At 34.1% G+C, this 18,365-nt stretch overlaps 1 protein-coding gene across 1 annotated transcript; it reads left to right on the forward strand.

Annotated features, from left to right (window-relative positions):
* The first annotated feature begins 12,339 nt into the window (after nt 1–12,339).
* LOC110739871 (probable inactive leucine-rich repeat receptor-like protein kinase At3g03770) lies at nt 12,340–17,399 on the forward strand. The gene is made up of 8 exons (XM_021920351.1): nt 12,340–13,017; nt 13,459–14,853; nt 15,507–15,640; nt 15,876–16,116; nt 16,218–16,423; nt 16,500–16,543; nt 16,666–16,777; nt 16,880–17,399. The coding sequence occupies exons 2-8, from the start codon at nt 13,515–13,517 to the stop codon at nt 17,162–17,164; spliced, it is 2,361 nt and encodes a 786-aa protein (XP_021776043.1). The 5' UTR covers nt 12,340–13,017; nt 13,459–13,514; the 3' UTR covers nt 17,165–17,399.
* Nucleotides 17,400–18,365: the final 966 nt, after the last annotated feature.

Below are 18,365 nucleotides of genomic sequence, written 5' to 3' on the forward strand. Positions count from 1 at the left end.
ATGTAGTTTCTCTAAATTGAAACTAAACGCGATTTTATAAACGGAGACTAAGTAGTATAACAAACAAAATGTCTCTTTCTGAAAAAATGTTGATTTACCAATTTTTAAAGGAGTCAAATATGGATAGAATCTATACCTTCAATAGCGTTAAAGCTTCCTCGAACAAGAGTTGCCATTAAATGACTTTCAACTAAAGTTTTCATGTGGTTGAGTATGGTAAATTTCCCTATGTTATTTTTAAGGTCTGTGTTCCAGTTAGAAACTACATTTTCTACAATCTCTTGAGCTTTTTCAATTTCGAATGACCTCAATGGTGTTGAAGTTGATCCTATTTTCCATATTCGTATTACATCATCTTCATCTTCAGCTTTTGCTTTACCATCTCTTTCCTTGAAGTCTAACATTGATTTATTTTACTTTTTCTGTGAATATTAGCTTGAGGTTGAAGATAAAATAAGGATACTCTTGGGGTTTAGGGTTTAGGGTTTTGAAATAAGGATATTTATCTAGTCTTTCTCGAAATTTCTATTTTGATACAAGCACATGATAACATTATAAAAAAAAAAAAAAAAAAAACTAATTTAAACCAAAAAAATAACACCAGCCATGAAAACAATAGTATAAGCCAACAAAAGAGTTAATAATAAAAAAGGGAAAAACAAATAAGATAGGGTTTTTTTATTTTTTATTTTCCTATAAAACCATATGATTTCTCACAAAGTTCGCATGTTTTAAATATTCTTTCTCCTAAAATAAACCTTTTTCTTTTACTTCTCAAAAATGGAAAGCAATTCTCAGTCTTCTACTTCATCAAACGATCCAGAAGAAAATGTGATGGATAACTAGGAAAAAAGATTAAATGATCTATTTCAAAGAAGAGATAGGGTGAAAGACGAATTGATGAAGCTCTATGAGAAAGTGGAAAAGAATGAAATTGAAGAACTGAGGAAGAGAAAGAGAGAACATGACAAATTCCAGGAAGCACAAAACAAGAGAAAGAAAGAAGAAGAAGAAGAAGATCAGAAGAAAAAGCAAGTTTAAAATCTCAAAAAGAAAGATAAAGAAGATTAAGATTCTAGGGTTTTTTTTCCCCCTTTTAAGTTCTTAGGTTTAATTTCGCATATATGATATTCAGAAAATCTATGAAAATTCATTAGAATATATGATAATTATCTTATGTAATAATTAAAATTTCGAATGTATGATATTAGAAATGAATTTTAATGAAAACTTGTTATTTTTATAGATATATTATACAATAGATAATATTATAGTTATCTAATCTTGACTTATATGTATTTTATATTGGCTGATATATTTCTTCAATTGGCTGATGTGTTTATTCTGTTGTCTAATATATTAAATCTCTAAGCCTATATGATACTTATGATGCCTCATATGATATTTCTATTGGTTGATATGATTATTTATTTGTTTTGTTGATGTTTCAATATAAATTACATGACTTGTACATTAAGCCAAAATTTAAATGGTATTAGCCAACAATAGGAATGTATAAGCTAACAAAGATAACATTTGAGCTTAGTATTTAATGATTTCATTCAGCTTAAAAAATATGTAAGCCAACAAATAAAGAGCATTTCAGCCAAATAAAGAGCATATCAGCCAAATAAAAAACAAAATCAGCCATTAAAAATAATATATATTAAAAACGTATCAGCCAGGCAATTAAACCATATCAGCAAACAAAGACATAATATCAGCAAACATAAAATTCTTATAAGCCAGCAAAGATAACATTTCAGCTTAGGAAGTTATGAATTCAGCCAATTTTAAAAAGATGTAAGCCAACAAATAAAACATATCAGCAAGTATTAAAAGAGCATATCAGCCCAAAAAAAAAAACACCAGCCAACAAAAAACATATATCAAAAAGTATCAGCCAACCAAATAAAATATGTAAGCCAACAAAAATAATATTTCAGCTTAGTATTATATGATTTCAGTCAATTAAATAAATATATAGACCAAAAAATAATACATATAAGCAAATAATAAAGAGCATATAAGCCAAATAAAAACAAAACAATCAACTAATAATATATATAAAAACATATCGGCCAGCCAAAGAAAACATATCAGCAAACAAAGAAAGTATATCAGCCAACATAAAATTCATATAAGCCAGCAAAGATAACATTTCAGTTTAGCAAGTTATGAATTCAACCAATTTTAAAAAGATGTAAGCCAACAAATAGAACATATCAGCAATTAAAAAAGAGCATATTAGCCAAAAAAAAAAAAATCAGCCAACAAAAAACATATATCAAAAAGTATCAGCCAGCCAAATAAAATATGTAAACCAACAAAAATAACATTTCAACTTATTATTATATGATTTCAGCCAATTAAATGAATGTATAAGCCAACAAATAGAAGATATAAGCAAATAATAAAGAGCATATAAGCCAAATAAAAAACAAAACCATTAACAAATAATATATATTAAAAAACGTGTCAGCCAGCCTAGGAAAACGTATCAGCTATCTTAGCAAAAATATCATTGATTCTTATAAAAGTCATGATACTCATATATAATCCATAGTTGTTAATGTCGGCAATCTAATAAGTTAATAGTTATCTATATACAGTATACACATATCATCAATGCATGCCATGGCCGCATATTTTTTGTTATATATTAATATTTTCAAAAAAATAATTCAATCAAATCTAATTAAAGTCATAATGGTTTTCTTCATTTTAAATAAAGTCATACACAAGTTTTTGCAGTGTACATACTTTTTAGAAATCACATGTAGAATAGTTGTTTTAGTCAAATTAAAATAATTATTTTTCTAGTAGTTATTTAAATCAATTAATTTCTATATAAATGCTATGTTTAACTTCTATTTTTTTAGTATATTGTTAACTTATATTTTTCTCTATCTACAAAATCTTTGACACTATGGATGAATTTTATACTAATATGCTACCAAGTTCCATGAAATTTAGAAGTCCTTATAGGATTGGTCTGGTAAATAATTTATCTTGTAACTTATTCCTATATTTTCTGTATTAACAAGTAATTTTTTTAAAATTATTTTTTGTTTAATTTTTTTTTTTTTTTTTTTTTTTTTTTTTTTTTATGCATTTCAGCCACTTCCTGAAGAATGGAAAAATATTATACAAAATTTAAAGATCCAGTTAAAGTTTATCGTGGACATAATGGGCGTGCTTGGAATGTTAGAGTAATAACTCTACCACAAGACACAGGAGGTGCTGGAGGTTTATTTATTTATGAAGGATGGACTAACTTTATAGATTCTAATAAATTGTTGATGGAGAAAGATTGGATGTTTATTACGCCAGAAATAGAATTTTTCATATTAGAGTTTTTGATAGAAATGGGAATGAAAGGCTTCCTACTGAAATCGAAAACGGTATTAATGTGTAAGCCAAAAAGCTTTATATAATTTGTATAATTATCTCTATTAATTTTCTATGATAATATTCTATAGTCTTTGTAATTGTAATTTATGTGGGATTTATAGTTTATATTATATCCATGTTATTAAAGTAGATTATTTCAGCCATTAAAATATTCATATTGGCCAACATGATTAAGAAATCAACCAACAGAAGAAACATATTAGCTAATATAAATATCATAACAGCCAACAAATTAATTATTTCAAGCATCACTTTAATAATATCAGCCATCAAATAAATTATATAAGCTAACTAGATAAAAATTTTAGCTAAGAAAATGATTTAAAAAGCCAAATAAGTATCATATAAGACAACAAACTGATTATTTAAAGCATCAATATAAATATATAAGCCTTATAAAAAAACTATTTAATATATTGTTTAACACATATCATCTATAGTAGTAAACATAAGCCATTTAATAAAACCATTAAATCCAAGAAGATAAATATTTTTAAAAAAATTATTAGTCAGCAATATAATACACAACTATACATATAAGCAAACTTTTAGTTGGTATTAGCTAATAATAGGATTATATAAGATATCTTAGTAAAGATCTTTTAATAGATATTTTAGATAATATATAAAAATAATCTAATAGTTATCTTCAAACTGTATACACAATTGATCCATTTCCAAAGAAAAAATTCAACAAATCTGACTAAATTCATAATAATTTTCTGCACTATGAAAAAGTCATACACAGTTTTTCGCACATGTAGAATATTTTTTTAGTCAAATTAAATTGTTTATATTTTCATTAGTTGTATTAAATTAATTCGTTTAAATTATATGTTATAATAATTGCTTTTCATACATAAGGCTTCTCTATATAAAGGCGGTTTTAATTTAAGCTTTTTCTATAAAAAAAAAAAAAACTTTCTTTAATAAGCTTTATTGTTTCTATATAAAGGTTGAAACATATATTATTAACTTATATTTTTCTCTTCTACAAAATCTTGAAGATTATGGATGATTTCTATGCAAATATGTTATCATGTTCAGTGAATTACAGAATTCCTTATAGGCTTAGTCTGGTTTAGTTTTCTGTATTATTAAATATTTAACTTTTTTTGTATTTTTTTTTTTTGTGTTTTTTATTTCTGCCACTTCCTGCAATTTGGAAAAGAATTCGTTTTAGATTTAGAGGTCCAGTTAGAGTATATCGTGGGAATAATGGACGTTTTTTGGAGGTAAGAGTGATATGTGTAGCACAAGAAACAAGAAGCGTTGGTGGTTGTTTTGTTGATGAAGGATGGACTGGCTTTGTAGATTCCAATAATATTGTTATTGGAGAAAGACTTGATACTTATCACGATAATGATACAAGTTTTTACATTAGAGTTTTTAGTGCTAATGGTAATGAAAGGCTTCCTATTAAAGCTGAAAATGGTATTAATGTATAAGTTTTCATACATTCTGTAATAATAATATTTATATAATATATGTATGTGTTATGCAATAATAATAATATGTATTTGATATATATATGTGACATATCCAATATTTATCTTGGCTTAAATGGTTTTTAAATGGCTGATATGTTTATTCAGTTGTCTAATATATTAAATCTATAAGCCTATATGATACTTATGTTGCCTGATATGATATTTTTATTGGCTAATATGGTATGATTCCTTCATTGTTGATTACTAGAAAATATATATAAAAAACGTATCAGCCAGCGAAATAAAACATACCAGCAAACAAATATAATATATCAGGCAACATAAAATCCATATAAGCAAGCAAAGATAACATTTCAGCTTAGCAAGTAATGATTTCAGCCATTTAAAAAAAGATGTAAGCCAACAAATAGAACATATTAGCAAGTAAAAAAGAGCATATCATCCAAATCAAAAATTAGCCAACAAAAAACATATATCAAAAAGTATCAGCCAGCCAAATAAAAAATATTACCCAACAAAAATAGCCAACAAATAATATATATAAAAAATGTATCAGTCAGCCAGATAAAACATATCAGCAAACAAAGATAATATATCAGCCAACATAAAATCTATATAAGCCAGCAAAGATAACATTTCAGCTTAGCAAGTAATGATTTTAGCCAATTTAAAAAAGATGTAAGCCAAGAAATAGAACATATCAGCAAGTAAAAAAGAGCATATCAACCAAATAAAAAAGAAATCAGCCAACAATATTCTGTATTTTATAAAGTCATATCATCAAAATCAAAATATACATGTATAATAATGTCGATTTTCTATATTCTTTAGGGTAAAAACTATACAATATATATATATATATATATATATATATATATATATATATATATATATATATATACACACACATATACACTACTCATTATCTTCCTCTTTATCCTCTACATTCTTAAGTTTTTCAAGAGACTTTTGAGTTTGCTTTTCTTTTGCTCCAGCAATAACTTTTTTGCATCATGCTCAATTTCTTCTTTCTTCCTTTGGTTATGCTGTTTTAAAATCTCAAGCTTCCTTCCACAAAATCTATCAAGATCCTTTGTAACTTCAGGAACATATTTGTTCTGTCGCAAAAACACCAATTCAATGGCAAGCTTACATCTAAACAATATCCTATTTATTTTCAGTTAAAATAAAAAAGATATATATACACACACACACACACACACACACACACACACACATATACATATATATTAAAAATCAGAAAAATACATTTTTATAAGAAATAAAATAAATTAAGTCAAAAATATTACCGAACACAATTCAGAGAGTTTTTCATCAAAACCACTAGTATATAACTCCATAACCTTGACTGCATATAGAGCGCAATCTTAACCTTCAGTGGTTGACCTCTGTTTCGGGGTTTTTTGATGTCTTGCGGGAAAGTTACAATTCCAAGACTGGTCTTTGGACGCCTGTACCTGCAAAATAACGGAGACTCCGGGTGGGTGGAGTTCCGCCTCCAAAGATCAAGTTAGAATGTGTATGGAGTATGTAAAAAGTGCGGAAAGTAAAGTATCTTCTCAGATTCCGACAGAATATTTGCAATTAATGATTGCTCTGTTTTTTGTGAATATTTCTGAATGAATCCCATGATGGGAACATCTCCCTATTTATAGGGTCTCAAAATGCGCGTCGTCATCCTAGGTTACGGAGACCTAGGAATGGTGGGCTTCCTAGGGAATTGGGCCAGAAAGGCCGCCATTCTTCCCAATCATTGGGGATGCCATGTGTCAGTAGGGGATTGGTTCTATGGGAACCTCTCCTGAAGTGACACGTGTCACCTTCCTATTGGACCACGTGTCCCGGGGTAAAAATACCCAAAACATTTGCCCCTCACGGGTGTCACGTGGAATGCCACGTGGCACCAGTGACACCTGTCAGGTGGCCATTGGAGGAGGGTTTTTTGCCTTGGCCGGCTGAGGCCACAGTAGGCTTGACGTTTGAGAGATAACATTCCCTTGCCGTCTTCTGATCCCCATTCAGTGATCCCACTGACCCGTCATCCCTCTCAAATTTCAGGAGCATGAGGGAGGGGATGATAATAGCCTTGGATTCATTGAGGGCAGGACGCCCCAATATTAGGTTATAGGTAGTCAATTCTTCAACGACCAAGAACTTGACGACCATATGACGTCCTTCCCCCTTCTCTCCTAGCCGGATAGGTAGGTCAATCCTCTCCACCGGATGCACTACTCCGCCCCCAAAACCAACCAAAGGGTGAGAGAATTTGTGCATGCTGATGGGCTTGTACTTGAGCTTCGCCAAGCACTTGTAGCTGATAAGGTCAGACGAGCTCCTGGTGCCAATAAGGATCCGACCCACTCTATGGTTGGCGACCTTGCATTCGATGATTATGGGGTCATCATGTGGCCGCCTAACCTTACCCCTGTCCTTCTCATTGATAATGACCTCAGGAAAGGTGTCTTTTGACTCCTGGTCCTCCTCAACTGAATTGACAGCTAGCCGCCTGATATAATCTTTGGTGCGCCGGATGGTTAGACCCCCTCCAGCAAAACCGCCTGCTATAGTATAGATCTTATCTTCGTCAGTATCCGAACTAATAGAAAGTTGGTCTGATTTTTTGGACAGTTGTCCACCGTTAGTCTTTAGGGTCACCTTGGACTTCAGAATGTAGGACTTCAGTACCCCTTTGTCTGCCAGATGGTCCAACGACCGCTTGAGGCTATAGCAGTCATTGGTGTCATAGCCTATATCATCATGAAAGTGGCAGTATTTGTCTTTGTCCTGACTTTTGACGGAACTTTTCATTGCAGCCGATTTCTCAATTGTCACTCGGTCTTTGATCTCTATGAGGATGGAGTAACAGTCCTTGTTGAACTCGTACTTAGGGACGTACGGTTTCAACTCTTTCTTCTTCTTCTAGGATGGCTGACCGTAATTGTCCGCCACCCAGACTTCTTTTCTTTTCTTTCTCTCTTCTTTTTTTAGCCAGCTGAGCAGACCGACTCTCTTTTTTGTCGGACTTTTTAGGGTTCGACGACTGCTTGATGGCACAAAGCTCAGTCGTCTGTATATAGGCTTCCGCCTCCATTTGAGCCTCTTGGAGGGTGGCAACCCTCTTTCTGACAAGGTTGAACTTAAAGGTCGACCCGTGTTTCAGACCTTTGAAGAAGTCTGTGTAAGCCCCTTTGTCAGACAACCCTTGAATCTGAATTCTCATCAGATTGAACCGCCTGACATAGGACCTTAGCCCCTCTCTATCTCCCTGTCGTATAGCACCCAAGTCTAGGCTTGTTTTCTTTGCAGGGATGTTCATAGATAAGTTGGAAGCAAACAAGTACGCAAGCGTCTTGAAGTTGTTTATGCACCAAGCTGGCAAGTTGCCAAACTATCGCTGGGCAATGTCCTTCAATGTAGCCGGGAAGCACTTGCACCAAGTGGCATCGTCCAATCCCTGTAGGTACATGAGGTTGGTGTAGGCCATCAGGTGGTCTTCAAGGTTGGTGGTACCATCATAAGTACCCACTAACACATTTTTAACCTTGGCCGACTAGGCTGCCTCGGTTATTTCCTTGGAGAACGCAGAAGGTTGTTCCCCAAGTTTGAGCAGACGAAGCTTCCAGTCCAAAGGTTGGACATTATGTGCCGCCTGACCCCCAAAGAGAGTCGGCTGCATAAATTGTTGCCCATACGGCATGTATGGCTGCTGCGGCACATACTAAGCCGAATGGATTATCTGAGGGCCAGAGTGGACGGACAGGCTGCCTGACTGACCCTCTCGATTTGATTGCGAATACCTCATTGAATTATTCTGAAAGTTGTCTGGGTAAGTCAACGTTGAGGCCGACTCAGATAACTGATGAGTTTTCTTTTGCTGGATTAGCATCTGGGCATCCGAATAAGTCTTCTTTGATCCATCCGGCTGAATTTGTCGGATGACCTTCCTTTTTCCCTGCTTCAGGGAAACGGAGTTTGGATAAATCAGTCATGGGCCCATCCATCCCTTTTGGCTTAGGGTGAGGGGTAGGCACACGATCCTTCACATGCTTCTTCCCTGAGGGAGAAGGCTTCTTCGCCGACTAACCCCTGATGGTGCTAGTCGTCTTCTTGTTTATCAGGTTCTTGATTTCCCCTTTGAAACTTGTCATGAATTTCATGACTTCGTCTCTTGTAACGGGGGCAGCACCTTCCACCGCTTGGGGTTGTCTAGCCGGCTTGATAGTTGGGTTGCTTGGACCAACTTTGTCCTCGCCTCGTTCCCTTGTTTCCTTGGAACGGGTGCGCCTTGCTCTGAGTGACCTGTCTGGGGCCACATAGGTGTCGACATCGAGGTTGTCACTACTGTCTTGGTCTGTATACACCTCTACTCCGGCCAAAGGCCGTTTCTCATTAGCAGGCAGTACAGACTCTTGCGAAGCCATCTTAGAAGTACTCTCCCCACAGACGGCGCCAAATGTTTCGGGGTTTTTTGACGTCCTGCGGGAGAGTTACAATTCCAAGACAGGTCTCTGGACGCGTGTACCTGCAAAATAACGGAGACTCCAGGTGGGTGGAGTTCCGCCTCCAACGATCAAGTTAGAACGTGTATGGAGTCTGTAAAAAGTGCAGAAAGTAAAGTATCTTCTCGGATTCCGAGAGATTATTTGCAAATAATGATTGCTCTGATTTTTGTGAATATTTCTGAATAAATCCCATGATGGGAACATCTCCCTATTTATAGGGTCTCAAAATGCACGCCGCCATCCTAGGAATGATGGGCTTCCTTGGGAATTGGGCCAGAAAGGCCGCCATTCTTCCCAATCATTGGGATGCCACGTGTCAGCAAGGGATTGGTTCTCTAGGAACCTCTCCTGAAGTGACACGTGTCACCTTCCTATTGGACCACGTGTCCCGGGTAAAAATACCCAAAACAACCTCCATTTAAAATTGCGATATACAATGTCACCCCAAGTAATACAATTAAAGAATTTTATATTTTTGAAAAACTTATAAGATTTTTGGATAGCATCAGCCTAAAAAAAAAAAATTCATGTCAAATTTATTTATAAATTAAAAACAATATTTAAAATTAAAATATATAAATTACTTACCAACAAATCTTCTCTATTATTAAATTTAATAATGTTATCACTTCGATTATCTATAATCTCAATTGCTGCCTTTTTGTTCTAGTATCTTGCAATTGCATTAAACACTATGATTGCATAATGATTATTCTCATGAACAGGGAAAAACATCTGCGTAAAAGGAAAATAATTAAAAAAAAAAGACAAAAAAATTTACAATATCATCCATTAAATGAATGATAATAGCCAACAAGTTACTGATATCATTCATCAAGTGAATGATAACAGCCAACAAGATAATGATATCATTCATCAATTGAATGATAACATACACATAATATATAATATCATATAATCAAGTGATGGTATGACATGGCAATAGATGATATCATTTCACTAATAGGTCTTGTGATCCAAGCAATAGATGATGTAAATATAGAATTTATATAATATAAGCCAAGAATTTATAAGGTAGCAACTGATAAATAAGATAGCAAAAGAAACATGTAAACAAAATAATTGAAACAGACAAAGAGCATATAAGCTAACAAATTAATGGTATAAGCCAAATAAAATATTGATATAAGCCAACAAAATTATAAGAAAAGAAATATTAGGCAACAAAAATAAATACATATGAGTATATGACCCAACAAAATACTTATATAAGCCTTTCCATTAGTCATTACCGCATGATCCATTGAAAATTACAATTGACTTTTACCATGCATAGACTAATAACATACTTTATTAAAGTATAACAATTGCCACATTAATCACCACCGATAGTCATCCCATGAAACACCATTAGCATACATAATACCAAAAACATATTTAATATCAATTAACATAATGACATACATGTTAACAGTTTTCTATAAATAGGTCATCATCAAACTAAATCATAACTGATAAATCATCCATGCTAAATAACCATGAAATAAACAATCAAACAATGAATCATCACATTCATCATTTCAAGCATGGAGATAAAGATAATAGTATAGAAATACTAACCAATTCTCCATGGATAAACACAATAATAAACAAACGCAAATTGCATCGTTTCGATGGCACCGTACAATCATTCTTCCACTAGTTCCTCTTCCTTGTGGCCTCAAATGTCTCGTTTTCCTCCTCCATTAAGTTCGGGGATGTGAGTACATATGCCACTCTAAGAGATATCACCAAAAATGCAATGACTTTTGCCATCTTCGTCAAACTACTCCTTCAAATTTGTCCAAATTTTGGAAGTTGCAAGTCAGTTCTTACACCGTTGTCATCTTTGTAGGAAATTATTACTTTGGATTGTTGGGGATATTGGTTTACCGGGTCACAAAAATGCAACGAAAATCGGACAAATTTAACACTTCGAGGCGTGAACAAAATCACTTTCCCAAAGTAATATTTCGACCCTAATATACATCGGGTATCACGAAATTACTAGGAGATACAACGAAGACAATCACAATAGTGTGTAGTATCTTTGTGATCTAATGTAATCAAACTTTGGGTAATTTATGATGATGATAATTGGAATGCAAAAAGGTTTTGTTCAATAAAAATACTAACTGATTTTCTTCAATCTCCATTTTCATCATATATAACATATATATATTAAGAGCAAAATACCAAGCCAAAAAATGAATAATAATTGCCAGATTTCACCCATGCCCTACCGAGCGAGAGAAACCAAGCAACCCAGATAAATCTAGGTGCTCTTGCGCCCTGCTGTTGGGCGATGGTGGCCCTGCCGGGCGGCTGACTTCGCCCTGCCGGACGATGATGGCCTTTTCGGGCGGCTGACATAGTTTAATCTTTCTTCGCTCTCGCGCCCTGTCGGGCGCGCCACCGGGCGGATGACAGGGTGAGGGACCAATTCTCTAAACCGAGATACAAATTACTCTTTTGCTTGTTTAATTGAATTGCAACACCTTAACCTAATCAATTTAATTAAACACATGAATATTTGTCACCAATACTCTAAATAATTTAACACTCTCTCGTTTTTTGTTCCTTTAATTTACTCCATACTTTAAATAGTCGTAGAAAATCATCTTCGAGTATTTTATTCTCACTTACTACTAATATCAAAATCCCACCAATCATTTTTCTCATCAACTTTACACAATCAAAACTTAATAAAATAAACTTATTTTTATAGACCAACTAATAAAAAAGAATACGAGTACAAAATACAAAGAACTCTAAAACACAATGGAAGCATTTTGTAGTTGAACTCTCATTTTCTTAACATCACGTGCCAAAAAAATACAAAGAACGTGAAAATAAAATGACACTGATAGTGGTAACCCAATTATTAAATATGGTACTAAGTACTGTGTAATTTAGCTACAAAATTCTGGTAAGTAGTAAAGTATCTCCAATTAAATGCTAACAAACGATATTGCTCTTCTTGTACATAAACATAAACATAACCCCACCAACACAATAACACTAAAGCTTCTATCTTCTGCTAAGAATCTTTCTTTTCCCCCTTTTTTTTCCTCCATAACAATGGCTTCTTTCAACTGTCTCTAAAAAGTGTCCTTTTATTTTTGTTAATTATTTCTATTAACTTAGAAAATTTAAAATAACTGTCGGTTACTGTTTTTCAGTGACTGTCAAAGCTCATATTCCTTGTAATTGCCCTTTTGTCTATTAAAAAAAATATATATTAAAAAAAGGTCATTGAATTATTTTGTAATTTTTTATTATTTTTATTTTCATGTTCGCCTTCTAAAAACAGATTTTTGTAGTGAATTAAGGGGTTTTTTCTTTCTCTTTTTCTTTTAACATTTATTTGAAATTTTATGGTTGAGAAAATATTAAGGTATTTTGTCACATATGATGTGAGTTTTGACATTTTCCTTTGTTTCCTTCTTTGCTAAGAAATTATCCCAGGTTCCTTCAAACCAGAAAAAAAGGGTAGGAGCTGTTTTCTGTTGGTAAAAAATAGCCAAAAATTAAGTTAATTAAACTATCTCAAAATTTGAAAAATCTTTTGGTGATTCAATGGAGTTCAAAGATCAGTGAATTCTCCAAGCTTTTCTTACATAAGCTGGGTAAGCTTCCTTTCAGCTTTTTGTAAATTTTGCTCATGATTAGTAGCATTTGTATGTAGAATTGTTTGATCATCATGTACTTTCATAAGTTTCAGTTTTTACTTTTGTCATTATCTTTGCTACTAATACTCTTCATTTTTCCTCTATCGGATCCTTGACACTCTGACATGGGTATGGAAATTTTCACCTTTTATCTTAGACCAAAATAATGGATAGTTTTTTTATAAAATAGCTGAGTTTGACACTTGGATATGTTCTTGGACTGACTATGAGTTCTGCATAGTTCTCCACTATGTGTTTGAATATATCTTTACTTGATTTATTATTTACTACATATGATAGTATTTGTGTTGCATAATCTATTATATGTAGCATTAGGATATTTATGTTTCCATTGGTAGCAGTTCAAACTTGAAGCATTATTTGTTCTTTGTTTTTCAGTGTATGGAAGCTCAAAATATTTGTGCATCTCTGAATAGTCTTAGCACTGAGAACAGATGGCAAAGGGATTCATCAGACAGTCATTAATCTTGCTTCTATTAGTTGTATCGATCCATTGTTCGATCTCGGTGAAGCTACAATCATCACAAGTAGAGGCTCTTTTGAGAGTTCAGTCAATTCTGAACTTCCCTTCTGTTTTAAGCAGCTGGAATAAGAAAACCAAGTTTTGTAATTTGGAGCCGTCTTCGTCTGTGACTATTGTATGCTATGGAAATAATGTAACTCAGCTTCATATATGTGGTGATAAGGGAGCTCCAAAATTGCCTCATAATTTCTCAATTGGTTCTTTGGTTGAAACTCTTGTTAAGTTGCCTAGTTTGAAGGTTCTTACTCTGGTTTCACTTGGTTTATGGGGTTCGTTACCTGGAAAAATCGAGCAGATGTCTTCACTTGAGATGCTTAATGTAAGCTCGAACTTCTTATCAGGAAACATCCCTGAAGAAATTTCATCTCTGACAAATCTCCAAGGTATAGTACTTGATGATAACGCGTTTAATGGTGAAATTCCTGATATAATCGGATCATTTCCTGTTCTGAATGCTCTGAGTTTGAGGAACAACTCGTTTGATGGATTGTTACCAAAGAGTTTGAGCAAACTAAGTGGTCTCAGAGTTCTTACACTTGCAAATAATCAGTTTTCTGGAGAAGTACCAGATCTTAGAGGAATAAAGAATCTTGAAGATCTTGATTTGGAGAATAACTCGTTTGGACCTAATTTCCCTCAGCTTGAGAACAAATTGGTGTCATTGATCTTAAGAAATAACAAGTTTAGATCAGGTATTCCTGCTGAAATTGGTTCATATTATCAGCTCAAAAAGCTGGATGTTTCTTTGAATAAGTTTATGGGTCCATTACCTATGTCATTGTTATCCATACCCTCGATCAACTATCTGAACATCGCAAAAAACAAGTTTACTGGAACGCTGTCCAAAAATATGGCGTGTAATGTTGCACTTAATTTTGTGGACTTGTCGTCCAATCTCTTGACTGGTGACTTGCCTGACTGCCTTGTATCAAAGTCCAAGAATAGAATTCTTCATTATGAAGGAAACTGCTTAAATGCGCCAGATGACGGCCAGCATCAATATTCCTACTGCAGAAATGAAGCATTGGCTGCTGGGATTGCAACTTCCATCAAGAAGCGCGACCAAAAAAGGAAAGCCATCTTAGCTTCATGCATTGTTGGTGGAGTATTAGTCTTTGCTGTGCTTATAGTTATGGTTTTCTGGCTGTTTAGACGAGTTAATGCTAGGAAGAAACTTGATGCACAACCACCTAGAGTAATATCAGAAAAGGCTTCAACAGGATACACATCAAAGCTTCTCTGTGATGCAAGTAAGTCCCAATTCTTTTATGCAACTTAGATCTGTATTCAAGTGCCAGTTTGTTAAAGACAGTACATTTGATAAATTTCTGTAGACGTGTCTAAACAGCTAAAATTGATCGATGTATTCTTTTAAAGGTATACAAATGTAGAAATTTTGATGGTTGGTAGGTCTATAGCTAAGGGATCGAGGAATTAGTCTTTAATACAGAGATAAACTCCTAACAGCGTCTTGTTCTGATAAAGTCAGCAGAGTTAATTAGGCATATGATGTAGATAATTTTGATGATTCAAAATATATCAGTGCATGACCTGAGCTCTGTTCTTAGTTCTGAGTTGACGGCTACCATTTAACAGCACAATGGTTAAATAAGCTTTTCAACCAATTGTCATTGGGCAATGTCGAACCATTTCCTGCCATTATGAATCCTATACCCACCATTATATTACTGCCACAAATGCCACAACATGGATAACAGGGAGCTCATAATCCTTGCTAAAAGTTTCATTGGATCAATGTGTAATAAGTTTTATGCCCTTTCCACAATTCTACATACTTATATGAATATGATATATCTCCAATGAATTTTGCTTGATGGAGGATTCTTTTTATTTATAGGTTTTTAATATTGATCTCATATTCTTTTTTAAATTTTGAATGAAGGATATATATCACAAACTATGAAGCTTGGTGCACTAGGGATTCCAGCATACCGGACATTTTCGTTGGAAGAACTTGAGATAGCTACTAATAAATTTGCTTCAGCAGCATTCATGGGAGAAGGCTCTAAAGGTCAGGTATGTTACAATCATTTTTCTGATTACTGTTAGAAGTCTATTTTAGTGATATCTGATTTTCGGTCCATTTCCTGGTTGGCCAAGGTCTGATGTATGCTTCAGCATTTTTTTTGTAAGGTGTCTATAGTGTTAGGTTTCAGTGTTCCACTAGTGAGATTTCAACTTATACTAATCAAGTGTTTAGAAGTTTAGCTATATTGAAAAGTTTTGGATTTCTTTTTTTGTGTTGCATCAGATGTATAGGGGCCAGCTAAGTGACGGTTCTCTTGTTGCCATTAGATGCTTAAAGCTCAAGGAAAATCACCCTACTGAGTACTTTATGCCTCACATTGAACTAATATCTAAGCTCAGACACCGCCATTTAGTCAGTGCACTTGGTCACTGTTTCGAGTACTACTTGGAGGATTCAAGTGTTAGCAGATTATTCCTTGTATTTGAATATGTTCCAAATGGGACACTAAGGAGTTGGATTTCAGGTAACTGTCTACACTATCAGATATTTAGCTTCATTACAATTTGCAGATCAAGGGAACCTTTTTAGTTTCATTATAATTTATTTTCTCTCTTTTTATGGAAGCTGGACGCGCTAGAAGAAAGCTCACTTGGTCACAACGTATAGCAGCTTCCATTGGAATTGCAAAAGGAATTGAGTTTCTTCATACAGGGATAACACCCGGCATATTCTCAAACAACCTCAGGATAACAGATATTTTGATGGACCAAAACTTGGCTGCTAAAATCAGCAGTTATAACCTTCCACTGTTGACTGAAAATATGGGAATGGTAAGAACTAAACTATCTACTAATAAATAGAATCCAGACTTGTAAACTTCATATCTGCTCGACTTTTAAATTTCAGGATACTAACGGAGCTTCAACACGGTCTAAAGAGGTTTACAAGAGGTACTAACCCAGTACCTAGAATCTTTCATTCTCGTTTTCTATCATAGTTATCATACAAAGGCAACTGAAATACTTTCTTTATGACTGTAATTGTTTACCTTTCTACATGTATCACCTTTTAGGATAAAGCACGAAGATAAGATGGACATTTATGACTTTGGTGTAATATTACTGGAGATGCTCTTGGGAATACAAATTAAAACAAGGAGTGAGCTCAATGCTTTGAGACACCAGGTATGTTTACTCTTGAATTATGTCAGTCCAAAGAAATTTTTTTGTTGAACTTGGCTATGTACCAGCATTCATGAGGTACTTATGCAACTCATAATATTGCAGGTACAAGCAAGCCTTGCAGCAGATGAAGCAGCTCGTAGGAGCACAGTGGCTGAAGAAATCCAGAACACTTGCTCTGCTGAATCACTTAAGACGATGATGGAAATATGCACTAGGTGTCTGCTGAAAGACCTGACCTTGAGACCAACCATTGAGGATGTACTGTGGAACTTGCAGTTTGCTTCTCAGGTTCAGGATGCGTGGCAAGGAGGAGAGTCGCGAAGCAGCAGAAGCAGCTCCCCTGCCTCACCTCCTCAACTTCCAAAGCTAAGGTTCACCGTACATTAACCAGGTTGAAAGAAAGCACAACTTAACGCGGCTATAATTATACTTAACCATATAGAAAGCAAACTATCAGTTGCATCTCATTTTGTCAAAAGTGTGTATCACATAGTTTTTTGCCTCACTAGAATATTTGGAAGTACTAATTCAAAAGGACGATGTATGTGTTTGTGTGTTGAGCTTGTACTGCTGTTTGATTAATTTTTTGCCAGTTTTTGATATGGCACGACAAGTTTTTCCACATGACACCACCAAATCACAACTTTATGCAAACTAATACTTTCTTTGTTCCTTAACATTGTGTTGGAGTTAGTAATGCAACCGGAGAAGTTTACTCTCCTTTTGTTTGATGACTCGGTGCACAACAATATGATGAATGGCCGTGTACCAAATGCTACACAGTCGTGTGGTATACATGGCCGTGTACCTCATTCTACACGGTCATGTGGTAGCCCTTTGCGTACAAACTTCTCTACACGGTCATGTACCCTCTTCTAAATGTCCGTGTGCATCAAGTATTATGTGAAGTGGTTATTAGTCGGGTCTGATCGGGCTCAACATAAAGTAATAGGTGGTTTAGTTTTTATTTGTTTCCTTGTAACTTGGAACTTTATAAATACAAACGAGGGCCTCTTCAGTGATGCGATTTTTGAAAAAACCCTAACACAAAATACAAACCTACCTTTTGAGATCTGAACAGTTTTAGTAGCAATTCTATCTTTTGAGTTCGGGTATACGGATTACGAAGTAAGTTGTGTAAACCTTGAGGGGTGTTCGTCACCAAGATACTTGTATCTATAATGGCATATTTCGTTTCTAAGGCAGTGGTTTCCAAACCACGATACAACTATATTTTAAGATCATCAATTAAACAATTATTTCAATTTGTTTTTCTTTAATTTCTTGGAATCAACATGTATTTTTTCCCACAAAGTGCAACAATTTTACACTTTTGACATAATTTACATCTTCTCAGCAACATATTATGATGTACTCCCTCTGTATTTTATTATTTGCTCCACTATTTCATGCGCAGAGTTTTAGGAGAAATAGTAAATTGTAATAAAATATGGAGGTGGGGTTGGTAGAAGAATAAAGTATTATAGTTGGGATGAGAGAGAATGATCAGAAAATATTAAAATAAAATAGTTGGGGTCTACTAGGAGAGAAGAAATTAGTTAAATATTGTCTGAGGTTTCCAAAAAAG

Source organism: Chenopodium quinoa, unplaced genomic scaffold, assembly GCF_001683475.1.
Source record: "Chenopodium quinoa cultivar QQ74 unplaced genomic scaffold, ASM168347v1, whole genome shotgun sequence".
Classification (NCBI taxonomy): domain Eukaryota; kingdom Viridiplantae; phylum Streptophyta; class Magnoliopsida; order Caryophyllales; family Amaranthaceae; genus Chenopodium; species Chenopodium quinoa.